The sequence below is a fragment of the Aedes aegypti genome, chromosome 3, assembly GCF_002204515.2.
Source record: "Aedes aegypti strain LVP_AGWG chromosome 3, AaegL5.0 Primary Assembly, whole genome shotgun sequence".
Classification (NCBI taxonomy): domain Eukaryota; kingdom Metazoa; phylum Arthropoda; class Insecta; order Diptera; family Culicidae; genus Aedes; species Aedes aegypti.
The window spans coordinates 8,060,789-8,083,942 of record NC_035109.1 but is presented as its reverse complement, the minus strand read 5'-3'; the positions used below and the strand labels follow the sequence as shown (position 1 = coordinate 8,083,942).

At 45.5% G+C, this 23,154-nt stretch overlaps 1 protein-coding gene across 14 annotated transcripts in view; it reads right to left on the bottom strand.

Moving 5' to 3' along the window:
* Positions 1 to 23,154, bottom strand: part of LOC5571891 (uncharacterized protein CG43867) — a 534,531-nt gene that overhangs the window by 2,802 nt on the left and 508,575 nt on the right. For 6 of the 14 annotated variants that reach the window (XM_021849045.1, XM_021849046.1, XM_021849047.1 and 3 more), the window contains 4 exons: positions 13,982 to 14,095; positions 12,341 to 12,436; positions 11,806 to 11,918; positions 11,361 to 11,739 (listed from right to left, as the gene is read on the bottom strand). In XM_021849045.1, the coding sequence (XP_021704737.1) occupies positions 11,361 to 11,739; positions 11,806 to 11,918; positions 12,341 to 12,436; positions 13,982 to 14,095 (702 nt within the window). The remainder of the gene's footprint in view (positions 1 to 11,360; positions 11,740 to 11,805; positions 11,919 to 12,340; positions 12,437 to 13,981; positions 14,096 to 23,154) is intronic. The other 8 variants (XM_021849048.1, XM_021849049.1, XM_021849057.1 and 5 more) reach the window with 2 other exon arrangements.

Below are 23,154 nucleotides of genomic sequence, written 5' to 3'. Positions count from 1 at the left end.
TTACTGGAGGAATCACTAGAGACATTCCTGCAGAAATTCCTAGCGAAATCTCTAAAGGAATCCCTGTAAACATTGTTAACAGGAATATTAGGACGAATTCCTTATCGAATCCTTTGAGAAACTCCTGGAGGAATTGCAAAGATATTCATAGAGCCCTATCGGAACTGGTCTAAAATATATCATGAAGAACAATACTTCTTCGTGGAGGAATCTCTGGTAAAAGCCCTAGTGTAAAAATTGTTGTAAAGATAATGGTAGAGATAATTCCTGAAGCAAGAAATAATTCCTAGAGAAATCTCTGGAAGAGTCGCTGGTCATATTTAGAGAGGAATTCTTGAAGGAATCTCTGGAGGTTTTCCTAAAAGAACGACTCGTGTCCTATTTGAGCAGGATTCAAAATTACGATTGGTGTCAAAAGTTTTTACTTGCTAGCCATAAAACGTCGTTTGAATTATGACTTATCGAATGATTCCGATTCCTTATATTACATTTTTTTAATTTGGTAATAACGGAAATGGAATTCGAGTACGATAACTTAATGTTTGAGAGGCCTATACAGCCTTAGCGATAAACGCGCAGCTTTTCAGTAAGATCAAACTGAGGGGCACGGGTTTGAATCCACCGGTAGAGGATCTTTTCGGGTTGGAAATTTTCTCGACTTCCCAGGCATAGAGTATCATCGTGCTTGCCAAACGATATACAAAGGCAAAAATAGTTAAATAGCAAACCTCTCCGTTAATAACTATGGAAGTGCTCATAAGAACACTGCTGAGAATCAGGCTCTGTCCCAATAGTGGCGTAACGTCAAGTATTTGGTATGGTGTCCATTTACATCTGGATGAAAAATCGTGTATTTTGAACCGTCGCATGATGGAACTATATGATGGTCTGAACATGTTCACATTACACCCTAGCGGAACCGGCTCCGGAATACTCCGAAAAATCGACCAAATCTAAATGTTGGTCCTCTTGATGCTCTTGTAAATTGGAATGAACTATGAAATTTGAACCGTCGTTATATAACTGTGTAAGAACTGCTCAATATGATATACGCCAGTTTCTTCTGAAACAGTTTCCAGTTGATCAGCAGAAATTTTCTCGATTCAAACTTCAAATTTCTCGTAAATGAAAACATTAATCGAAAAAATATTTGGCTGGCGTGATAGTCATTATCATCACATACCGTACCGGTACCAAATATTTATCGAAAATGGTTCCCAATTTTGAGAAATAATTCGTTAGATACTTTTCGACATACAATGGAACGGAGGAACGTAGGTGAAAGATCAAGGATTTCGGCAAGGATCTTTTCGTCAACGCTCCAAACATAGATGCAGGAGAGCTGGCAGAAGAGAGCGTGTGACGCAGCTATGCCAAGAAAAATTGGAACCAAGGAATCAGCGGCGTCCTGCATGCTGGTGAAACGACAGACTCAGCACCCTCCGTGCAACCTGTTTAAGAGCCAGAAGAGGCGTGCATAGAGCTTGATCGGAAGCAAGCATGGAAGAGCGTAAGGTGACCAACCGGCTGGCCAGAGCCGCGTTCAAACGGGAGATATATGAGCGGTTCCACGCCAAATCGGTAAACGATGAAACTCGACTACCGTAATTTCGGGTGAAATTGATCATTTTTCACGGTTTTTCTAGTCTGTTTTCTATAATGTTAACAATGCCAAACAACTAAATGCAGGAAAACAAGTACGAAGGTGAGCCTCATCGACTTATGTACCGAAATATTGTAACAAATGTCATTTTAGTGTTAACAAATTCCTCTGAAATAAAAAATCAGAGAATCTCATTTCGGGGTGAAATTGATCACTGGTCAATGCCATTATTGTTGATTTCCAAAACAACTCTATATGATAAACTTGAGCTCCCTGAATCCGAATATGCTTGTAAAATTCTTAACCATGCAATATTTATATAAATAACGAATAGTTAAATTTCAAGAATTACGCGGAAAACGCCTAAATGTATGCAATTTCCTAAGGAATTCAATTATATCTAACAGAATTTCAATTATTTCAACCATATGAGCTAATTGGTACGAGTTTTGGTGATGAAATCTGGTTTAGGGATATATCTCAAGCATCCTTTTTTTTGTGGTTAAAAATCAGTTGTCAGTTTAGCGATTTACAAAACAGTTATTTTCACAACAGATAATTACAAATCAATATGAAAATCTAGAGCTCCAACATCGATTCTATCGTTACACTGGTTAACAAAAATGATGTATTTGACTAATATTTTCAAAATTTCAACTCGTCTAGTTCTATTCACGCCTGCAAAAACAGGTCTCACCAGGTCTTCGAACGTCAGGCTTCTCCATCCATTCATGACGACCGCAAGCTTCTGCTGTAGGACCGTCCAAGCCGGGCCGACACGAGCACAGTCGCAAAATTTATGGCGAAGCGTTTCTACGGTACGTCCGTCGCAGTGCGTGCAAAACTCGTTGTCTGCTCTCCGCATCACGGACAGCAGTTTACGGTGCTCCCACTTCTCGTTCACCAAAATGTAAAGTTTCGATCGCTCCACCGAAGAGAGCTGTTTGTCGTTGATGTTTCGCCACGCACGTGGCCAGTCGATCGCTGGATTGCTTCTTTCCACTTTGGGTTGATCCGTTTGCTGAACGAAATGCCGGTGAATGAGATCGGCGGAGGGGTTTTCTTGGATAAGGGGTGGAATGTGGGAGTAATTTAATAGGATAATTTTTAGGTCGGGATGATCTATAGAGATTGCTGGGCGGGGATTATCATGGAAAATAAGGGATTTGTAGTAGGGAAGGGAATCGATCTCGTTTAGATGTCGATTGATGGCCAGCGATTTCGCTTTGAAGGCCGGCAGATGGAGATTTAACCCTCCATGCTCCTTGCTGCGAGCCAACTGCACCATCGGAACGCGGGCGGGTATTCCTCTCCACAGAAAGGCGCCCATCGTCGATGTGATCTTCGCCGTGTGCACGCCAAGGGGTGGCAGCACCGACGAAACATACCACAGCTTGCTGGTGCCAAACGTGTTGAGCATTATCACTTTCTGGTGTAGCGTCAGCAGTCGCAGCGAGTGTAGCCACAGTTGTTGCGCAAACTTCCCCACTAGCGCATTCCAGTTAGTGTGGTCATTAATCTTATCGAATTTGCGAAGGTAATACCCAAAATTTTGACCACATTTGCTGTTTGCAGCCATTGGGTGTTAATTTGATTACCTTCGCAAAACCCGACATCGATCGCCACTGTTTTGCGCAGATTCAACCGCGCGCCGGCGACAGCCTCGAAGCGAACGAAAATCCCATTCATGAGCTCGATCTGCCCAGCTGACGTCACGATGACGCTGATATCGTCGGCATACGCAACCAGCAAATCGTTGCCACATGCTTGTTCGAGGCTACACACCAGGGGGTGGAGGTAGAGAACGAAGAGATGCATGGACAACGGGTCACCCTGCCGAACCGAACGTTGAATCTCGAACGAACGTGAGAGACGCCCGTTGATGAGCAGCCGAGAGGTGGACCGGCTGGCAATGCGCTCGAGAAGAGCGACGAGATCCCGACTGAAGCCGAGCGAGCACATGGTGCCGAACAGAAATGAGTGCCGGACCCGATCGAAAGCATTCTCTAAATCGAAACTGATTAATTTACCGGCGCGCCGGTGGTGACGGAGACACGCAATCCGATCTTTCAGAGCAAGAGTGGCCTGAAAAATGTTACGCTCCGAGTTGGAGCATTTCTGCCCGTCGCTCAGCACGTGGTGGGCTCGCATGACGCACTCCAGTCTGGATTTCAGAATGCGCGAGAGAAGCTTATAGTCGCTGTTGAGCAGCGAGATGGGTCGATACGACCGGGCCGTGTTGTCGCCTCCGTTCTTCTTCACCAGCACTATGATGCCCTCCACGAAAGCAGGGGGAAGGTTGCCTGCTAGTGCTTCGTTGAGCAGGAGATTGAGCTCCCGATGGATCACATCGAACATGCGCAGATAGAATTCTCTTGGGATGCCGTCATTGCCGGGGGAACGCCGTGGAGCACTCGATCGGATGGCAGAGAGGATTTCTGCTGTGGTGATCTCGTCCGTGCAGGCTTGATTGAGGGGATCATCGGGTGGGATCACACGCTCGCATGTAAACCCGTCATCGTTGTTGTTTGCTGCTGTTGCTTCCTCCGTGTAGAGACGCGAGAAGAAGTTTAGCAGATTTGCTTCGATCGCTGCTGGCTCGGCAACGGTCTCATTCTCCTCGGTTTGCAACTGGGTGATGACGGTTCTTCTCCTTCGTCTTTCCCCCAACTGAAATATTGAAACGGGTTCTCCCGCCACGTGCGTTTCATTCATTCGCATAAACATATGCGAAAAATTGCGCTGAAGCGCCAGCATTTCGCCTTTTAAGCGGTTGATGGTGGATAACATTTCGGGATGCTGGTAGTATCCATCGTACGCTAGCCGCAGTTCCGCGTATAGACGCTGGTGCGCGTCGTGGAATTCGTCAAAGACGATCCGCGATTTACGTTTAAAAAACGTTTTTATTCTCGGCTTAGCGCACGAAATCCACCACTCGATCCACGTGCCGTAGTTTCTGCGTTGCCGAGTCCAATATTGCCACTGTGTTTGGAACTCGGCAACGTTCTCGTCGGTGAGAAGATGCGGTCGAAGGGACCAAAAACCACGGCCGGGCTCATGTCCTAGCTGGGGGAGGCAAAGACGAAGTGTCAGCGCTTTGTGGTCCGTAAACGAACAGACATGCGTGCATGCGGTACGCAAATGCTCCCGTAAACCGCTGCTCACATATATGCGGTCGAGGCGCGATTGTGCGTTCCGGCAAACGTACGTAAAGCCGGCATCCCTGGGGCGCAACTTTTCCCACGCATCGTGGAGTTGTAGCTGCTGAACGGCGGTTTTGAGTGCAGGGCTTGTGTTTGGGCTAGACGAATCGCATGAGCGAACCACGCAATTGAAATCGCCAGCGAGGATGACGTGCTGAGTGGCATGACGGAGATAGTAGGCGAGAGTGCCGTTGAAAAAATCTTCCCTTGCTGCGCGCTGTGCAGAGCCGGAGGGAGCGTAGATATTACAAATCGTGGTATCATGCACTTGCAGAGCGATTAGGCGGCTATCCAGGCTTTTCTCAACGTGAGATACCTGAATGTACTCCTTCAGAGCAACAGCTGTTCCTCTTCTCGTGTGGTCTACATTCGTGTATACGACGAAGCCAGGCAAGGAGAGCTGGTCGTTTTCCACTTCTTGCAGACACACAATATCGAGACTTTGGCTGTTGATGAAGGTGCGCAGCGCCGCTAGTTTTGTGGGGTTGGTGATGGTGCCGATGTTGATGGATGCGATATTGTAGGATGTGAGAGCCATTACGGTTAGGAATCCTCATCCTGCTCGTCGTCATCGTCTTCTCTGCGGGGCTTTTTGCCTGGTGGTCGGCCTCTGCTTCGCCTGCTGCTCGTGGATGCCGATGATTCGTCGGTTTCGTTGCCGTTGCCATTCTTGCTGTGCGATCGCAGCGCATGGATCGGCTTTTTGAACAAGTCTACCACAGCAACATTGGGTTGGGTAGCTTCGGTGGCTTGTTGAGTCGATCGGTGAGAAGACGACGAACCGTGCGCGCGATGCTGTTGCGGGCTGGGGGACGCCGTTAAGTCAATCTTGTCGGATTGACTGTTTGCTTTCGTCACCGGGACAGACTGTTCGGTCCGACTCGAGGGCTTCGGCAGCTCGGGAAAAGCAACCGACGAGGTGAGAGATGGCGCGGTAGGACCTACCAGTTTCGTGCTCGGTGGTTTCGGACCGGACGATTTTTTCGGCGGTGGACGATTGCCACTCTGCTTTGCTACGTTGGCGTAGCTCTTCTGTACGAGAAGTTTTTTGTTCTGGACACATGATATGCCAGAGTGTGCCTGCTCTTTGCAATGCTTGCACGAGAGCACCTGCCCCTTGTACACCACATACGCTTGCTGCCCATCGATGGTGACCCACGAGTCAATGTTACGATGCAGTAGCATTCGTGCCGACCATATGCCGAGCGGTACACCGGCGAATTCGTAGCTCTCTCCCCACATTAGCTCGTGAATCGAGACCACTTCACCAAACGCGCGCAGAAACTCCACGATCTTCTCTTTCGTCACATCTTCGTGGAGGTCATGCACCTTCACTTCGACACTTCCATCCTCGATGGTTATGCGAAGCTTGTGCTTCTTCCCGTCTATCTCCACTTCGTGACGTCCGTCATGTTCTTCCACTATTTTCTGTGCGAGCGCCAGGTCGCCGACCTTGACGAACGCACATTGTTCACCTCTACTGCACTGGAGTCTTTTCACATCGTCCTTGTTCAGGCCAAGAACTGTACGGCAAAAGCCGTGCACCTTCTCGAATGTCGGCTTCACGGGGAAGTTTGAGTAGTCGATCCGGAAGGTGTTTTCTCGCCTCATCGCGTAATCACCACACACGCGACGCGGCACAAGGAAACAATCGAAAAGCGAATCAGAAAAAAAATGCCTGACTAATGAGGAGCGCAGTCGTAAACACGTCTATGCGTCTCATAAGCTGAGCGATAACTATCCTCACAAACTTTCAGGTTTATACCATGTTCAAATCCTTGCATATAAATAGAAGTTCATAGGTGTTTGTCAATACTGCACCGTGCATGATTTTGAAATTTTACGTTATTTTCACATTCTTTAACGCAAAAAACTTCACAACACACAATTCGACAATAGTTACGACAAGCAACGTTCATTTACTGCAGCTTACATTGATATTTGTGCTCCATTACGAATGTATAAAATCGTGTGATACGATGATCAATTTCACCCTTCTGATCAATTACACCCGATTTTACGGTACCTTGGATTCAAATGGAATTTTGCACATAGTTTCGATATAATAGAATAAGTTTTTTCCACTGGTGGAGAGACCATTTAAAATCAAGAGTAACTTCTGATAAGGGCGTAAGTATTTTTAGCATCACCATTTGAAAAAAAATGTACCTCGGAAACCGTTTGTTATAGAGAAAAAGTGTCTGAGGAGGGATGGTAGACAATCAAATAGGCTTTGTAAAAAAAATATACACTGAAAAATAATACATTTATTTTCATGAAAAAATCTAAATTAAACCTTAAAACACAAATTGCAAAAATAGGTATCTCCGATTTTTTCCAAATTTTTTCTGTAAAATTTCAATGTAAAACCAGATGTTTGAAGCACAGTTTCAACATGGTGCAATCTAAAATAAAAAAGTTTTTCTAAGAGCAATTTTTGGTGCATTTCTGAAAATTCAATTTCTGGCCGTAGAAAAGACGTTTTGATGCTGTAATATGATTCTTCACTCAAAAACAATTCAAAATGCTAATAACAATGATCTTCCTAAAACTAGCCGTTTTCAAGATATTTAGGATTCAATTATATTAATATCATAAAACTTAAGAAAATACGCCCGTTTCATAAGTTACTCCAGGTGCTCCACCAACAATGTTACGTTTATCTCTTTCCACATTAATATCCCATGTTTTTAGGGCAGTTTCAACATGGTGCAATTTAAAATAAAAAAGTTTTTCTAAGGGCAACTTTTGGTGTATTTCTGAAAATTCAATTTCTGGTTATAGAAAAGGCGTTTTGATGCTGCAATATGATTCTTTATCCAAAAACAATTCAAAATTCTAATATCAATGATCTTCCTATAAGTAATCGCTTCAAGATATTTGGGATTGAATTAAATTAATATCATAAAACTTCAGAAAATACGCCCGTTTCTTGCATTATTCCAGATGCTCCATCAACAATGTTACGTTAATCTCTTCCCACATTATTGGGTATTTCGTTCACCACTGGACTGCGCAGTCAGTTTTCATAAGTGCGAGAATGTAAATAAAAGTGCGATCCTGCATCAAATCTTGTTGGTGTCTTCAGCGCACTTATTCTACGATTTATAATGAATGAGTGAGCTGAAGACATCAACGAGATTGGATGCAGAATCGCACTTTTATTTTCCTTCCCTCACTTATAAAAACTAACTGCGGAGTCCAGTGGTGAATGAAATGCGCCATGATTTACAAATCATGAAATTCATAAATTGGTTAGGTCATAATATCAGCATCACAAATCATGGTTCCTGGAGTCATAATCATGATTCCTCATAAGCGTAACATCCAGTGTGAAAACAGTAAGCGGCGCACTTTGCATCATCTCTTTCGTATCGATCACTCCTAATTCAAGATGACGAAGCGGTTGAGTGGTAAAGTACATGGCTCACAATCGGAAGGTTCTTGGCTCAATGTATGCTATTTTTAACTTTTTTTTTTATTTTGTCGATCATAAACGGATGCGCGACTCAGCATTTTTGGCATTTGAATCATGATTCCGAGCAATCCGCTACAAAAACCTAACGCGTGTGTTGCGTTACGGCAATCTGACTCATGATATCATGAGTCCAAATCATGGTGTATTTTCATAAGACGAAAACCCGCTGGAATCATGATATCATGAGTCATAATCTTGTTTTTGGATTCTGATTTCTACCCGTGTAGACATAATTGAATCGTGGATGACTGGAGTCGAGCTGCAGTTAGCTCATTACAAAACGGAGGTCTGTAGTTGCTGGTCAGCAACTGCAAGGCAGTTCAGCAGTTCAAGATCAACGTCAGAGAACACGAAATCTCGTCGAAGTGCTCTCTAAAGCACCTTGGATTAATGGTTAAACTTCAACAGCCACGTAGGCTATGCCGGCGAAGGTACTGTAGCTGTATAATGATCCTAGATGTCCAACATTGGAGGACCAAGAAGCAGTACGAGGCGTCTTCTGGCGACCGTATCATCATCCATATTGAGATACGGGGTAATGGCTTGGGCTGCAGCGTTGAGAACCAAACGCAAGCGAAACAAGTTGACAGGTACGTTTCGACTCATGGGAGGCGAGTGCCTACCGCACTATATCGTCGTAGGCAGTGTGCGTTATCGCTTGAATGATCCCCATCTTCCGACGGATGTTACCCAAGTAACCGTACAGCTGTATATAGTTGCATCAATATCACTTTATATGCTATTATAAAATATGGCATATAAAGTCATACTGCATTACATGTCTCATTAATGCAGTATTAAGGTGGAAAAGGGCGCTATTAAAGTGTAAATACGGCTGCATTTCCAAGCTCTATGTTGGCAATTGCTAAAGTATAGTTACTGTCTGTACCGTATAAAAGCTTTAGCCAAAGTGTATTTAATGCACCATTAGTTTTAGATCAAAAATAGAAACACAAAAATATTATTGTATTTTTTTGTTCGTTGGATGTCAGCTCAGTGTTGTTTACGAACTTATTTGCTAGTCTTTTTTTTGTATGATTGGTGGGATTCGAACCCAAATTAAGTGAGATGTTTTCGATGACTCGCCGCGCCTATCCTCCGGACTATGGATGCTGCATGTCTTGGCCGGGAAATTGTGCAACTTCAAGCAGCGCCCTTTCGTTGCCGGTGGCAAATACTGTCGATTTCTCTCTAAGTTGGAGCTCCCTCAAAGTGTGATAGCAGGGATACGTCGAATCATGATAATGTGTTTAGTGCACTTATTCCTTGTGGTTCAAGGAACAAGTGCACCAAATACGTTGAGATGATCCGTTGCAAGCGTGCACTCTTATCACACTTTTTCTGCACTCTACAAATTTCGTGATAGTTCAATTTGGGGTGAAGTGCGCAATAAGTTGGTGAGCACGACTGTTGCACTTTCAAGTTTACCGCGGCTGTCGCTCTGTTGCTGTTGGGATTTTGTTTTGTTTTCATTGTGTGGGGCTAAAACAGTTGCTCATCTTCACGCTTTATGTATCGTTTTAGCATCTCGCCATATTGAGTCGGTGATAGACCTGTGGTGTACGCACGGGCCTATCAATCGTAAGGTTTTTGGTTCAATTCCAGGTTGATGCAACTTTTTTTTTGTTTTCAAATTCTGGTTTCTCATAAGATAAATCTACGAATTTCAACCAGATTTCTTGTGGCGAATTTTCATAAGGGATATTTAAGTATTTATATAGTCTATTTGTCTGAGTGAATGAAGGATCGACGATAAATACTGCATTGAAGTCTTGCCGTTTTTCTTGCGATGAAGCACTGAGTAAGATGATGCAATGAAGCATTGAGCGGTGACCGTATATCACCCATTAATGCACATTTCATTGCAACAATAAAGCAATGCTACATTGCATTCATAAAATGGGATTAAAGCATTATTGCACGCATATTGCAGAATAAAAGCAATGATGCATTGCACTCGTTGAATTAAAGTTAAAATACGGTAATACCTTAATGCTTGTGGTTACTTGGGTAAGATTGTTGGTCTATGGCGAATCGATGGAGGCACTAAAGTTGACAGCAGCGCACTCTATTTCCATAATTGACGAATGGATGATGTGTAGGAAACTAGGACTAGTCCGTCACAAGACTGAGGTGGTGGTGGTCAACAACCGCAAGTCCGAGCAACGGGCGCTTATCTCGGTAGGTGATTGCATCATAAAGTCCAAGCGATCCCTTAGGCATTTTGGGGGTAATGATCGATGGCAGAATCTCCTGCGTGTCCCAATTGTGCTGGTGTGGAGGAAACAGCGGAGCATGTCGTGTTCGATTGCCAACGTTTCATTGTTGTGGAAGTCGCATGCTCGCTACATGCGAAGGGGAAACACCCCCGACAATATAATAGAGAGGATATGTGCGGCTGCCGAGTGCTGGAATGCAGTAACTACGACTGTCACTCACATTATGTTGGAATTGCAGCGCCTATGGCGAGCCGATCAAGAATTGGCATGTGCAGAAGGTTAGCCCTGCCGAGGCTGGTCCCCTGCAACATTGTTTAAGTCGGCTAGGAGAAGCAGTTTGCCTAGTCTACTTCTGCTACATGTGTTGTGCTAGGGGCCTGTTTTATCCGAGTGGTTAGAGTCCGCGGCTACAAAGCAAAGCCATGCTGAAGGTGTCTGGGTTCGATTCCCGGTCAGTCCAGGATCTTTTCCTGATGAAAATTTCCTTGACTTCCCTGGACATAGAATATCATCGTACTTGCCACACGATATACGAATGCGAAAATGGCAACTTTGGCAAAGAAAGCTCTTAGTTAATAACTGTGAAAGTGTTCATAGGAACACTAAGCTGAGAAGCAGGCTCTGTTCCAGTGAGGACGTAATGCTAAGAAGAAAAACAAGAAGTGTTGTGCTGTATGCACTGGCCCCTTCCCGAAGAAATACCGTGAGGTGGTTCCGGAGAGATGAGGGTTTGAGGTCAAGGGTAATGTCGATGCACTGTACACGACTTGAGCATTAAAAAAAATGCTAGAGTGTTTTCCTGTATGAATCATGTCAATCTGTTTACATGTTGAAATATCTATGGTACCGATACTCACCTTCGCCTGCGGGTCCAGGTAGTGCTCCAGGTCCTTCTCGATCGGATCGTCACTGAACAGCGTGAACCCGTTGGTCCCGTCGCGGCAGCCAATCTCCTGTGCCAGCGTCGAGTGGAACTCCTCGATGGTGGACGAACCGTCGAACGACACCACCTGATAGGTCCCGTTCATCATGTGCACCGGAATGGCATGCGGCAGCGAGTGGTGGTACGGATTCTTCAACAGAATCGACAGCACCTCCATCCGTGAGGGTTTCGTTTCGCGTCCACCGTTCTGCATCGTGCGCTCCAGGGCCCGCTCGCAGTAGGCCGCGTATTTCCCGCACTCGGTTTTCGAATCCGCGTTGCGCGACAGGTGCAACTTGAGGTACCACAGTAGGCTACGCGCGGGGATAATTGAAATTTCATCAAGGTGAATAGAGGGTAAGGTGGGAAGGTGGGCTTACCGATTGTTCTTTGGCACAAAAAGCGACACGGCAAGCGACAGGAGCTGCCATCCCTGGATGAACGTGTAGGCCGGCGGGTTAGATTTGCAGTCGATCGGAGGAACCGAAGGGGCCTATGGGTTATGCGCAATCGAATTATGTGCATTGAATTGTTCAAAGTTAATCAACGATAGGTAACCGAAAAGTCCAAATCATAACTCGAAAGGTGAACATGGGCGAATAAGTGAATGAAATGGTTAGTAACGTATCCCAGCAAACCTCACTTTACAGGGAAACAAAACTAATTTCGATTAGTATGAAGCTACTGATTGGTTATCAATTTGGCTACAGTTGGAAATGTGAGTTATGAATATGAAAATTTTTGTTAGCAGCCGCTGCTTGAACGCAAAATCAAAACCGAAATACAGATGATAAATCAACGAAAAGGAACACCACATAGAACAGAAGGAAACAACACGGAAAGTTAAGAGAACAAAGGTGGGATGAAAACAAAACAGAAACGAAACATAAAAACTAACATCACTGTAATTCCTACCTGAATGGAAGTTGGTGAGCTCCCATTCGCTTGAGAGGCATTGCCCTGCAGCGTATCGCAAGTGAACAAACTCTGCGTGGCACACAACAGCAATTGCTATTGGTTGCGCGAGGGGATTTTATGGTTTTGGTTTAATCATGGCCGCAGATTGGTAGTTTTGTAGGGTTTTGTTTGACAAGCGATTTGGGGCGGCGGAGAGAAAGAGAAAGAAAAGAAAACATGGTTGGCAAAAATCGGGCTACATTGATTGACTATTGTTTTTTTTTTCTATGGAAACACTGAGATGTTGGACTTTTTTCGTGGTAACTGTCTTCTAACTATTTGAAGGGGTAAACTAGTGATAAACTGACATGTATGAACGAAAAATTAAACTATTGTTGGTTGTTCGGTATACAACTAATGAAAAACAAAACTATGTTTCTATAATAACTTAAAACGAAAAATAACAGAGCATGCTGAAGTTTTGACGGAAAATTGTAATCAAAGTATACTTTGATTATACGAACTCTAAATTGGGCGCCAACTGACAGCTGTCAATTAACACCACCGACTAGCGATGTGAAGAATGCTTACAAATCATGGCTATGGCGCTGATGGTTTTTCGAACTCATTCTAAAGATAGCGCACTAATGCGTCAAGTGTCAGGTGATTAGAATGAGCTAAGAAGAAAAAGTGAACGTTGATTTCTCGCGGAACATTAGGGTAACGGTCGTATTTTGGACCCCCTAAGGAAGTGATTTTACATTTTTGTCCCAATTAATTAATTGCACAGCGTAACCAAGTCAAAAAACATACCAAAATGTAGAGAAAAACTTCCTCTACGAGATAAAAATGCCCATACGGGCATGTAGGATCCAAAAGGCGTCGAAAATAATTGAATTGTGATACACTGTTTTTCATTATTTTGGACACACCAATACATTTTGGACCCTCGAAGTATATATTTTGGACCCCCGGCAATTTTTTATCGTTTGGCGACAAAGTCCACGGCACTGGTTGTATAATATGCTTTCCCATAGTCTAATCAATCGATTGACAATGGAAAAGCGAGGAAATTCTACGCTTTTAGGTCAGAAATTAGAAACAAGTTTTTGTTTACATTTGAAAAATTTCTGACGTCTTCAATTTCTGTGTGTAACGTGTTGTAACGGTTGCATGGATGAACCGATTAAATTAAATTAATTTCAGATAAAATACACATTTTCCATGCACAAACGCTTGATGCAAGTGCGGAATGGTCCTATCTTTCCAAATGGCATGCGGATTATATTGGTCTTTCGATTTAAACTGGAAAATTTGCAGGAAAATGGCCCAGGGGGTCCAAAATATATAGAGGTCCAAAATATATTGGTTACCCTACTAAAGGACCTATGTACAAATGAGAGATTCTCTCCTCTCTCGTTCTCTTTCGATTATAACAGTGGAATACTAAAGATTTTGGGAAGTTTTTCACTACAGATCGAAAGTCAATTTCCTTGACTAGCGTTTCATACAAAAAACGCAATAGAAGAGATTAATGTGACTCAGTTATTAATGAAAGAGAAAGTAAACAAAGAGAGCCTCTCAATGTTAGATAGGTCCTTTAGTAATGTTCCGCGAGATTTCAATTCAAAAGACCATCGTTAAAATCGTTTTTCTCACTTGCTCACGTCTCGCGATCTTGTTCGAATAGCGTTGGTGGCGGTAAAGCAGGTGGTGGTAGTGGCGCCGCGTTTTCAAGGAGAACCGAAATCGATTCCGGTCAAAGGAGAAAAGCTTGTTGTTTGAAAATAAGTAAAACAGTTGATAAAACAGAAAGAAAAAGTTTAAAATAATAAGATTTGATAGAAACGAAAGGAATTATTGAACTAAATAAAACTAGAAGCGTGTAAGCGTGATAAGAGTAGAGACAAAGAAGAAAAGACGAAAGGAAACGAAACAGGTGCCAAAAGCATTAACAAGGTGGTTAGATAATCCACATGCAGGTACATTCACACCGATTACAGTAGGGAATTGAAAATCTGGAAACCTACTCGTGTACATTTGGCATCTTTTTGAATAGTTGTATTGATTTTGATATACTTTCTTTTTCGACAGGAGGGGAGTCGCTAATACTTAGATTTGGTTTGGCAAACTATTACTAAGGTTAGGAGGGATCTCAGGGATAGGTGTTGGAGTTTTGAATTTTGATGGACTTCCAGTATTGCGAGTTTGAAACTAGCAACCCTGGTTGTTTTGTCAACATGTTTGATGCCACAAAGTAACTATCAACTTTTTTTTTCTGAAAGCGGTGGGACTCTAGTAGTCAATCAAGAATTGAACCTATTCATGCATCGAACATCTTGGATTCTGTTAAATTTTGATCTAGCTAGGAAAAATGGTTTAGATTTAATTCGTGCCAATTTGTGTGAACAGCCAATCATATTCATTCATTGTGTTGACATTTGGGATGAGGATGACTAACTGAAATGAGAACAAAGGTTAGTAAACTTAGGAAGCAACTGAACTGGGGCCCAAACTTACAAAACGTTTCCATGCTTGTGAAAGAAAGCTTCGTAAACTTTTGAAAGGAAGCTTTGCTAGCATTTGGAAGGCAGCTTCTCAAGTTTCTGGAAGAAAACTTTTCAAACTTTTGAAAAGAAAGCTTCTCAAGCATCTGAAAATGCAGCTTCAAAAAGGAAGCTTCTGAAGCAGTTGGAAGAAAGCTTCCCAAGCTTCTGCAAGGAAGCTTTTCATGATTCTGGAATGAAGCTTCTCAACCATCTTAAGGGAAGCTTCCTAAGCTTCTGCTAGGAAGCTTTTCAAGTGTCTAGAAGGAAGCTTTGCAAGCTACAGGGACAAAGCTTGCCAAGCTTCTAAGTGATAACTTCTCAAGCTTCTGGATGGAAGTTTCTCAAGCTTTTGGAACGAAGCTCTTTCTGATTAGAAGATTCGCGAGGTTCTGGAAGAAAGTTTTGCAATAATTAGGAAGGAAGCGTCTCAAGCTACTTCGCAAGCTTCTAGGAAGAAGCTTCGTAGGCTTCTGGTAGTAAGCATCCGAAAGAAAACTTTGCAAACATCTGGAACGAGGCTTCGCAAGAATCTGGATTGAAACTTTGCAAACTTCTGACAGGAAGCTTTCCAAACTTCTGGTTCAAATTTGTAGTAGGAAGTTATCTATGTTTCTGGTAGAAAGCTTTACAAGCTTTTTTGTAGGATACTTTACAAGCTCCTAGTAAGAAGCTTTGAAGGTTTCTGGCAGTAAGCTCTCTATGCTTCTGGTAGGAAGCTTTCTAGTAGAAAGCTTCCCAAACGTTTCCAAGTTTGTGAAAGAAATCCTCACAAACTTTTTAAAGGAAGCTTTGCTAGCATTAAGAAGGAAGCTTCTCACGACTAGGAATAAAGCTTCTCAAGCTACTGAAAGGAAACTTCTGAAGCTTTTGGAAAAAAGCTTCCCAAGCTTCTGGAAGGAATCTCTCAACCATCTGAAAGTAAGCTTCCTAAGATTCTGCAAGGAAGCTTTTCAAGTATCTGGAAGGAAGCTTCAGGAAGAAAGATTTCTAAACTTTTTAAAGTTTCTGCTTAGAAGCTTTGTGTTGTGGGAGATTCGGTAGGAGTTCTTCCAGCAAGATCTTTAACTCAAATTTGCGTTTGATCAGCTTAAGCTAAAATATATTTTTCATTTAGGATACGTTCAATGACAAATTCATGCTCTACTCACAATTCAGTCTCCGTACTATTTTTAATCTCACGCACAACTAGGTTTTAACGTTTCAAATTTAGCCTGTAAGTTTTAATTATCGTGTAAGTTTTAATCTAGACTTAAGTTACAAATTTTATAATTCACCTTCACAAATAGTAATAATCCAAAAAAACACTTTCAACTTCTCAATCTAATGAATCAAATATCGAATATCGCAATAAACAATCCTCTTATCACTCTTATCTGTTGTCTACCGAATCTCCCTTGTCATGGAGTTTGAAGTTTTGCCGACGTCAAGCGATCCAGTGGGCATAGGTAGTGGCTCATGATCTCTATCGACAGGGGTTTTTCACTACAATGGGCTGTTGCGGTGAACATCCTCCCCCCCGTGTCGCCTTAACATCTGGTCCGGCGTCACCAGACCTTATCACGTCCAGCACAGCCAACTTCGTAACAGGCCGCTTCAACGTTCCGCCCAATACCTGCACTTCCGCTCTACGCGGCACGCCATCCTTTCCCGGAATCGTTTGGATCACTCGTCCACGTATCCACCGGTTCCTCACATTTTCGTCTACTGCAAGAACTAGATCTCCAACCTCGATCGCCTTCACATCTCGGAACCACTTCGTCCGACGTATAATAGTTGGTAGATACTCTACCACCCAACGGCGCCAGAAGTTGTCCAGCGTATGCTTCACCGTGTTCCAACTACTTCTCAGCGCCATCCCTGCATCCGTCGGAAATTTCTCGGGTTCTCGTACGCCATTCGAACTTAACAGCAGAAAGTGGTTTGGCGTCAATGATTCATGATTGGCCGTTTCCAGAGGGATGAACGTAAGTGGTCTGGAGTTGACCATACTTTCTGCTTCAGCTAACCCCGTCGCGAACGATTCGTCGTCCAGCTTCCGTACTACCGGAACGCACCCTAGAGCTGTCTTCACTGCCCGTACCATTCTCTCCCAACAGCCTCCCATATGCGGTGCAGCTGGAGGATTGAACCGCCATTGCGTAGGAGCATTCGTAAAAGTGCTCCCCAATTCTGTAGACATCCTTCTGAACTCGTCCCGATTTGCTCCGATAAAATTTGTGCCGTTGTCAGAATATATTTCTTGAGGAGAGCCACGTCGTGCTATGAACCTTCTGATCGCTTTCTTGCACGCATCCGTGGACAGATTGGCAACTACCTCCAGATGAATAGCCCTGACCGTGAGACAGGTGAAAAGGCAAACCCATCGTTTCGCCACGCTGCGTCCAACCTTCACCAGATACGGTCCAAAAAGATCTACTCCAACAAAGGTAAACGGGCGTACATGCGGTTGCAATCGTACCGCAGGCAGCGGTCCCATTTTAGGACAAACTGGCGTGGATTTGTAGACGCGGCACCACATGCAACGTTTCCTGGCTAGACGAATTTCCACTCGCAAACGTGGCACTTGGAACTTCTGCCGCACTTCATTGACTACGGTCTCATCGTTGGCATGACCGTACTTTCGATGATAAAAGTCCAACAGAAGTTCGGTAATCCGATGGTTTCTCGGAAGAATAATCGGAAACTTTGCATCGTGCGTGAGTATCTCCGCTTCTGCTGCTCTGCTGCCTACCCGCAATACTCCGTATTCATCGGCAAATGGTGACTGTTCCACAATACTGCTGGATGCTTCTATCTGCTTCTGTTGTCCAGTGCTTCGATTCGGGTTCTGCTTCAGGGTCGCAACTTCCTCAGGGAACGCCTCGGACTGAGCAATCGACCACAACGTTCTTTCTGCTTTTTGGCTTCTTGATATGATGACTGAAGACGTACGCCTCCCGTAGTTCCATATCACTTTCATCCGTATCTTTGTCTGGAGCCATCGACCAATCTGCACTGTTGCTATAGAGGAACTCAGGACCCTGGAACCAGCGGCTGTCTACATTACACGACGGACCTTTCCCCCACTTGGTGGCTTCATCTGCAACATTGATCTTCGTCGAAATCCACTGCCACTCATCAATTTTGGAGAGACTCAATATTTCATCGACTCTGAAGGCGACAAACTGACGATATCGACGCGTTTCAGACCTGATCCACGAACAAACCGTAGATGAATCGCTCCAGAAGCAGGTTTTCTGTACCTTCAGCGTGTGGTTTTCCTCAACAGTCCTGCGTAGACGAGCTCCAAGCAACGCTGCCATCAACTCCAACCGTGGTATTGAAAGTCCTCTAAGTGGAGCGACTTTCGTTTTCGATGAGACAAGTGCGACTCGTATCTGTCCCTGGTCTACGATCCGTAAGTATGCTACTGTTGCAAAAGCCTGTTCGCTCGCGTCCACAAAAATGTGTAACTCAAGGGTTTTGAAGCTTGCTGGGTCGTATCCTGAGAAGTAGCACCGTGGTATACGCAATCCATCCATCCTCTTGAGCACAGCGATCCAATCTGTCCAGTACGTGGCAATCTCTTCGGAAATACAGCTATCCCAATCTATTTTGGACCGCCAAACTTCTTGGATGAGAATTTTCCCGTGGATTACGAATGACGCCACTAGCCCTAATGGATCGTAGATGCTCATGACGAGCCGAAGCATTTCCTTTTTCGTAGGAATCGTGGTATTTTCCATCAGAATACGCACCTTCTCGCTAAACTGCAACGTATAGATGAAGACATCGTGGCGCTAACATCGACTCTGACCACAATCTGGTGATGGTCAAACTGCGCCCAAAACTCTCCGTCGTTAACAACGTACGGTACCGACGGCCGCCCCGGTATGACCTAGAGCGGCTCAAGCAACCGGATGTCGCAGCGGCATACGCGCAGCAACTCGAGGCTGCATTACCGGAAGAGGGTGAGCTGGACGAAGCCCCTCTTGAGGACTGCTGGAGAACAGTAAAAGCAGCCATCAACGATGCAGCTGAGAGCAACGTCGGGTACGTAGGACGGAGTCGACGGAACGATTGGTTCGACGAGGAGTGCCAGGAGGTTTTGAAGGAGAAGAATGCAGCGCGGGCGGTCATGCTGCAGCAAGGGACCCGGCAGAACGTGGAACGCTATAAACGGAAACGGCAACAGCAGACCCGCCTCTTTCGGGAGAAAAAACGCCGCCTGGAGGAGACGGAGTGCGAGGAGATGGAACAGCTGTGCCGGTCTCAGGAAACGCGTAGGTTCTATCAGAAGCTCAACGCATCCCGCAACGGCTTCGTGCCGCGAGCCGAGATGTGCAGGGATAAGGATGGGAGCATTCTGACGAACGAGCGTGAGGTGATCGAAAGGTGGAAGCAGCACTTCGACGAGCACCTGAATGGTGCTGAGGCAATGAAGGACGGGACAACGGAGGAAATGCCTTCGTCAGTACTGCGGAAGATGGAAACCAACCAGCCCCCACTTTGAGGGAGGTTAAGAACAATAAAGCTGCTGGTAAGGATGGTATCGGAGCTGAACTCATAAAGATGGGTCCGGAAAGGCTGGCCATTTGTCTGCACCGGCTGATAGGCACAATCTGGGAAACAGAACAGCTACCGGAGGAGTGGAAGGAAGGGGTAATCTGCCCCATCTACAAGAAAGGCGACAAGTTAGACTGTGAGAACTTTCGAGCGATCACCATTCTAAATGCGGCCTACAAAGTATTATCCCAGATCATCTTCCGTCGTCTGTCACCTGTAGTAAACGAGTTCGTGGGAAGTTATCAAGCCGGCTTCGTTGACGGCCGATCGACAACGGACCAGATCTTTACTGTACGGCAAATCCTCCAAAAATGTCGTGAATACCAGGTCCCAACGCATCACCTTTTCATCGATTTCAAGGCGGCATACGACAGTATCGACCGCGTAGAGCTATGGAAAATCATGGACGAGAACAGCTTTCCCGGGAAGCTCACGAGACTGATAAGAGCGACGATGGAAGGTGTGCAAAATTGTGTGAAGGTTTCAGGCGAACACTCCAGTTCGTTTGGATCCCACCGGGGACTACGACAAGGTGATGGACTTTCGTGCCTGTTGTTCAATATTGCGCTAGAAGGTGTTATGCGGAGAGCCGGGCTTAACAGCCGGGGTACGATTTTTACGAGATCCAGTCAATTTGTTTGCTTCGCGGATGATATGGACATCGTCGGCCGAACATTTGAAAAGGTGGCAGACCTGTACACCCGCCTGAAACGCGAGGCAGCAAAAGTTGGACTGGTGGTGAATGCGGCCAAGACAAAGTACATGCTAGCTGGTGGGGCCGAGCGCGACAGGGCTCGCCTAGGTAGCAGTGTTACGATAGACGGGGATACGTTCGAGGTGGTCGACGAGTTCGTCTACCTTGGATCCTTGCTGACGGCTGACAATAACGTTAGCCGTGAAATACGGAGGCGCATCATCAGTGGAAGTCGGGCCTACTATGGCCTCCAGAAGAAACTGCGGTCAAAAAAGATTCACGCCCGCACCAAATGTACCATGTACAAAACGCTCATAAGGCCGGTTGTCCTCTACGGGCATGAAACGTGGACGATACTCGAGGAGGACTTGCAAGCCCTTGGAGTCTTCGAACGTCGGGTGCTTAGGACGATCTTCGGCGGTGTGCAGGAGAACGGTGTGTGGCGGCGAAGGATGAACCACGAGCTCGCCCAACTCTACGGCGAACCCAGTATCCAGAAGGTGGCCAAAGCTGGAAGGATACGATGGGCAGGGCATGTTGCAATAATGCCGGACAGCAACCCTGCAAAGATGGTATTCGCTTCAGATCCGGTTGGTACAAGAAGGCGTGGAGCGCAGCGAGCTAGGTGGGCGGATCAAGTGCGTATCGATTTGGCGAGCGTGGGGCAGAACCGAGGATGGAGAGATGCGGCCACGAACCGAGTATTGTGGCGTGAAATTGTTGATTCAGTGTTATCTGTGTAGATGTTAACTAAATAAATGAAATGAAGATGAAGACATCCTCATCTTGTCTCCACGCCATTTCTAACACCCGTTCTAGCCCGGTGTCCTTTTCCGATAGCATGGCTTTTGCAGTTTTCTGATTCGGTTCCCCTAGCTGTTCAACCACGCTTCTGTCACTAGACATCCAATTTCGAATATGAAATCCCGCACGCTTGTGCACCTCGATCACTTCTTTCGCCACCTCGGTAGCTTCTTCCGCCGTATCGTGACTGTTCACGTAGTCGTCCACGTAATGCCTTTTCTTTACCGCCGCTGCACCTCTGGGAAATTCTGCTTCTTGTTCTGATGCGTTTAAGTTCTTGATGAATTGCGAATGTGCGGGGGAACAGGCTGCTCCGAATATTGCCACGTCGGTCACCATCGTACTCATTGGCAGTTCAGGAGAATCCCTGTAGGGAAACTGTAAGGCGCTACGATCTTCCGGCCGGATCGAGATTTGCAGAAACATCTCTTTGATGTCTGCGGACACTGCGACTTGACGCTCCCGGTACGGAAACATCACGGATAGCAACGGAGTAAGAAGATCCGGACCCTTTAGTAACATGGAGTTCAATGATACGCCGTCAACTTTCGCAGCTGCGTCCCAGATCACTCGAACTTTCCCAGGCTTCTTTTCATTCACGACGACTCCAATCGGTAAGAACCATGTGCATAAAGTCAGCTATTTGCTGACGAACACTGTCGTAAAGCTGCGGGTCTCGAGCTAAACGCTTTTCCAGGAACCTGAAGCGTCGTTCCGCCATCGGCCGACTGTCTGGAAATTCTACATAGTCATGCTTCTAGAGCAGGCCTGTCTCAAACTTTTCGCTGTTCAACCGGCGTGTGGTCGCATCCAGGATACTGTAGGCACGTTGTTCTTCCACACCTTTCACGGTAGGCACAAGAGCTACACCCAAACTCTCGATGTCGAAAAAGCGACTGACGTACTCGTGGAGATCCTCTGTGTTCGGTTCGGTTTGCACTTGTAGTTGTCTGTGTATTGTGTTAGCTCGTGGTTTCCGTAGACTGCCACACACTGCCCATCCAATCCTGGTCTTCGTTGCAATCGGTTCATTTAACTTCCCTTCACGCAACTTCAGTGTAGCGAGAAGATGAACGTTGCTTTGTCCGATTAGGATTCCTGGTACAGCAAACCTGAAGCTTTTCACCGGAAGCTTTTTGAGATGTGTGTATCGACTAGCAAGCTCAGTATAGTCTGTGGTCTGCTGTGGTAAGCCGAGATTGTCAACCGTGTAGACCTCGGACAACTTGTACCGCTTGTTGGCACCAGCCTCGGAAATCTCCATCGTGACGACCTCTGTTCCGGCGATCGTCTTGTTTATACCTCCGGTCCACTCGATGTTCAGAGTCTCAACTTCTCCGCTGGCACCAAGAGCTTCAGCGATCGATCGCTCGACGAGTGTTACTGACGATCCATCGTCTAGGAAAGCGAAGGTGTTCAATTGTCCCTTTGCCCCGAATAAGGTCACTGGCAGGATGCGGAAGAGCGTGGATGACGACAGCTGACGATGAACTGAGACCACCGCACTAGTAGTCTTAGAAGTCGCTGGAGGTTCGAAGTGAAGTAAACGATGATGTCGCTTTGGGCAGTCGTTGATTCCGCAAACTTCTCCTTTACATGGCCACCGAGCATGTGACGTGAGACAACGAGCGCACAGTTTGTTTGCTTTCACTGCCTTCCATCTACCGTCTAAATCCAGCCTTTTGAACGATGAGCAGTTTTCGGTTTGGTGGCTTTCGACGTTGCATACGGAACAAGATTTGGCACCCTTCTCGTTCAACTGTCCACTGTTGGATCCGGTTCCCGCTTTTTGCGTCACTTCTCGGTGATTTGCTTTTTGCTGTTCTGAAGTCACGTGCGCGTTCACAAACGATCTGTCCTTTGGTCGGCTTCGTTCTTCCTTCACAGCTTTTGGTGGGATACTTGCAAGCTGCGTTACGCCACTAGCCGCTGACGACACCTTCGCCATGTAGTCGCTGAATACATTCAGATCCACCATTGGAACTTGCTCTTGGTAAAGCGCCCAGCTGAATTTTACCGTTGCTGGTAGTTTGTCTACCAGCTCCTGCAGAAGAATCGGATTCGCTAGATGCCTCTCTAGCCCAACCGCTTTCAAGTGTCCGCAGAGATTTTGAACTATTAGCAAGAAACTGACCAGCGTCTCCAACCGGTCGGGCTTCGGTGGAGGGGTTGCCCGAACCTTGGCGATCATATTGTTGACGATCTGTTCCGGACGGCCGTACAACTGTTGCAGGGTGGAC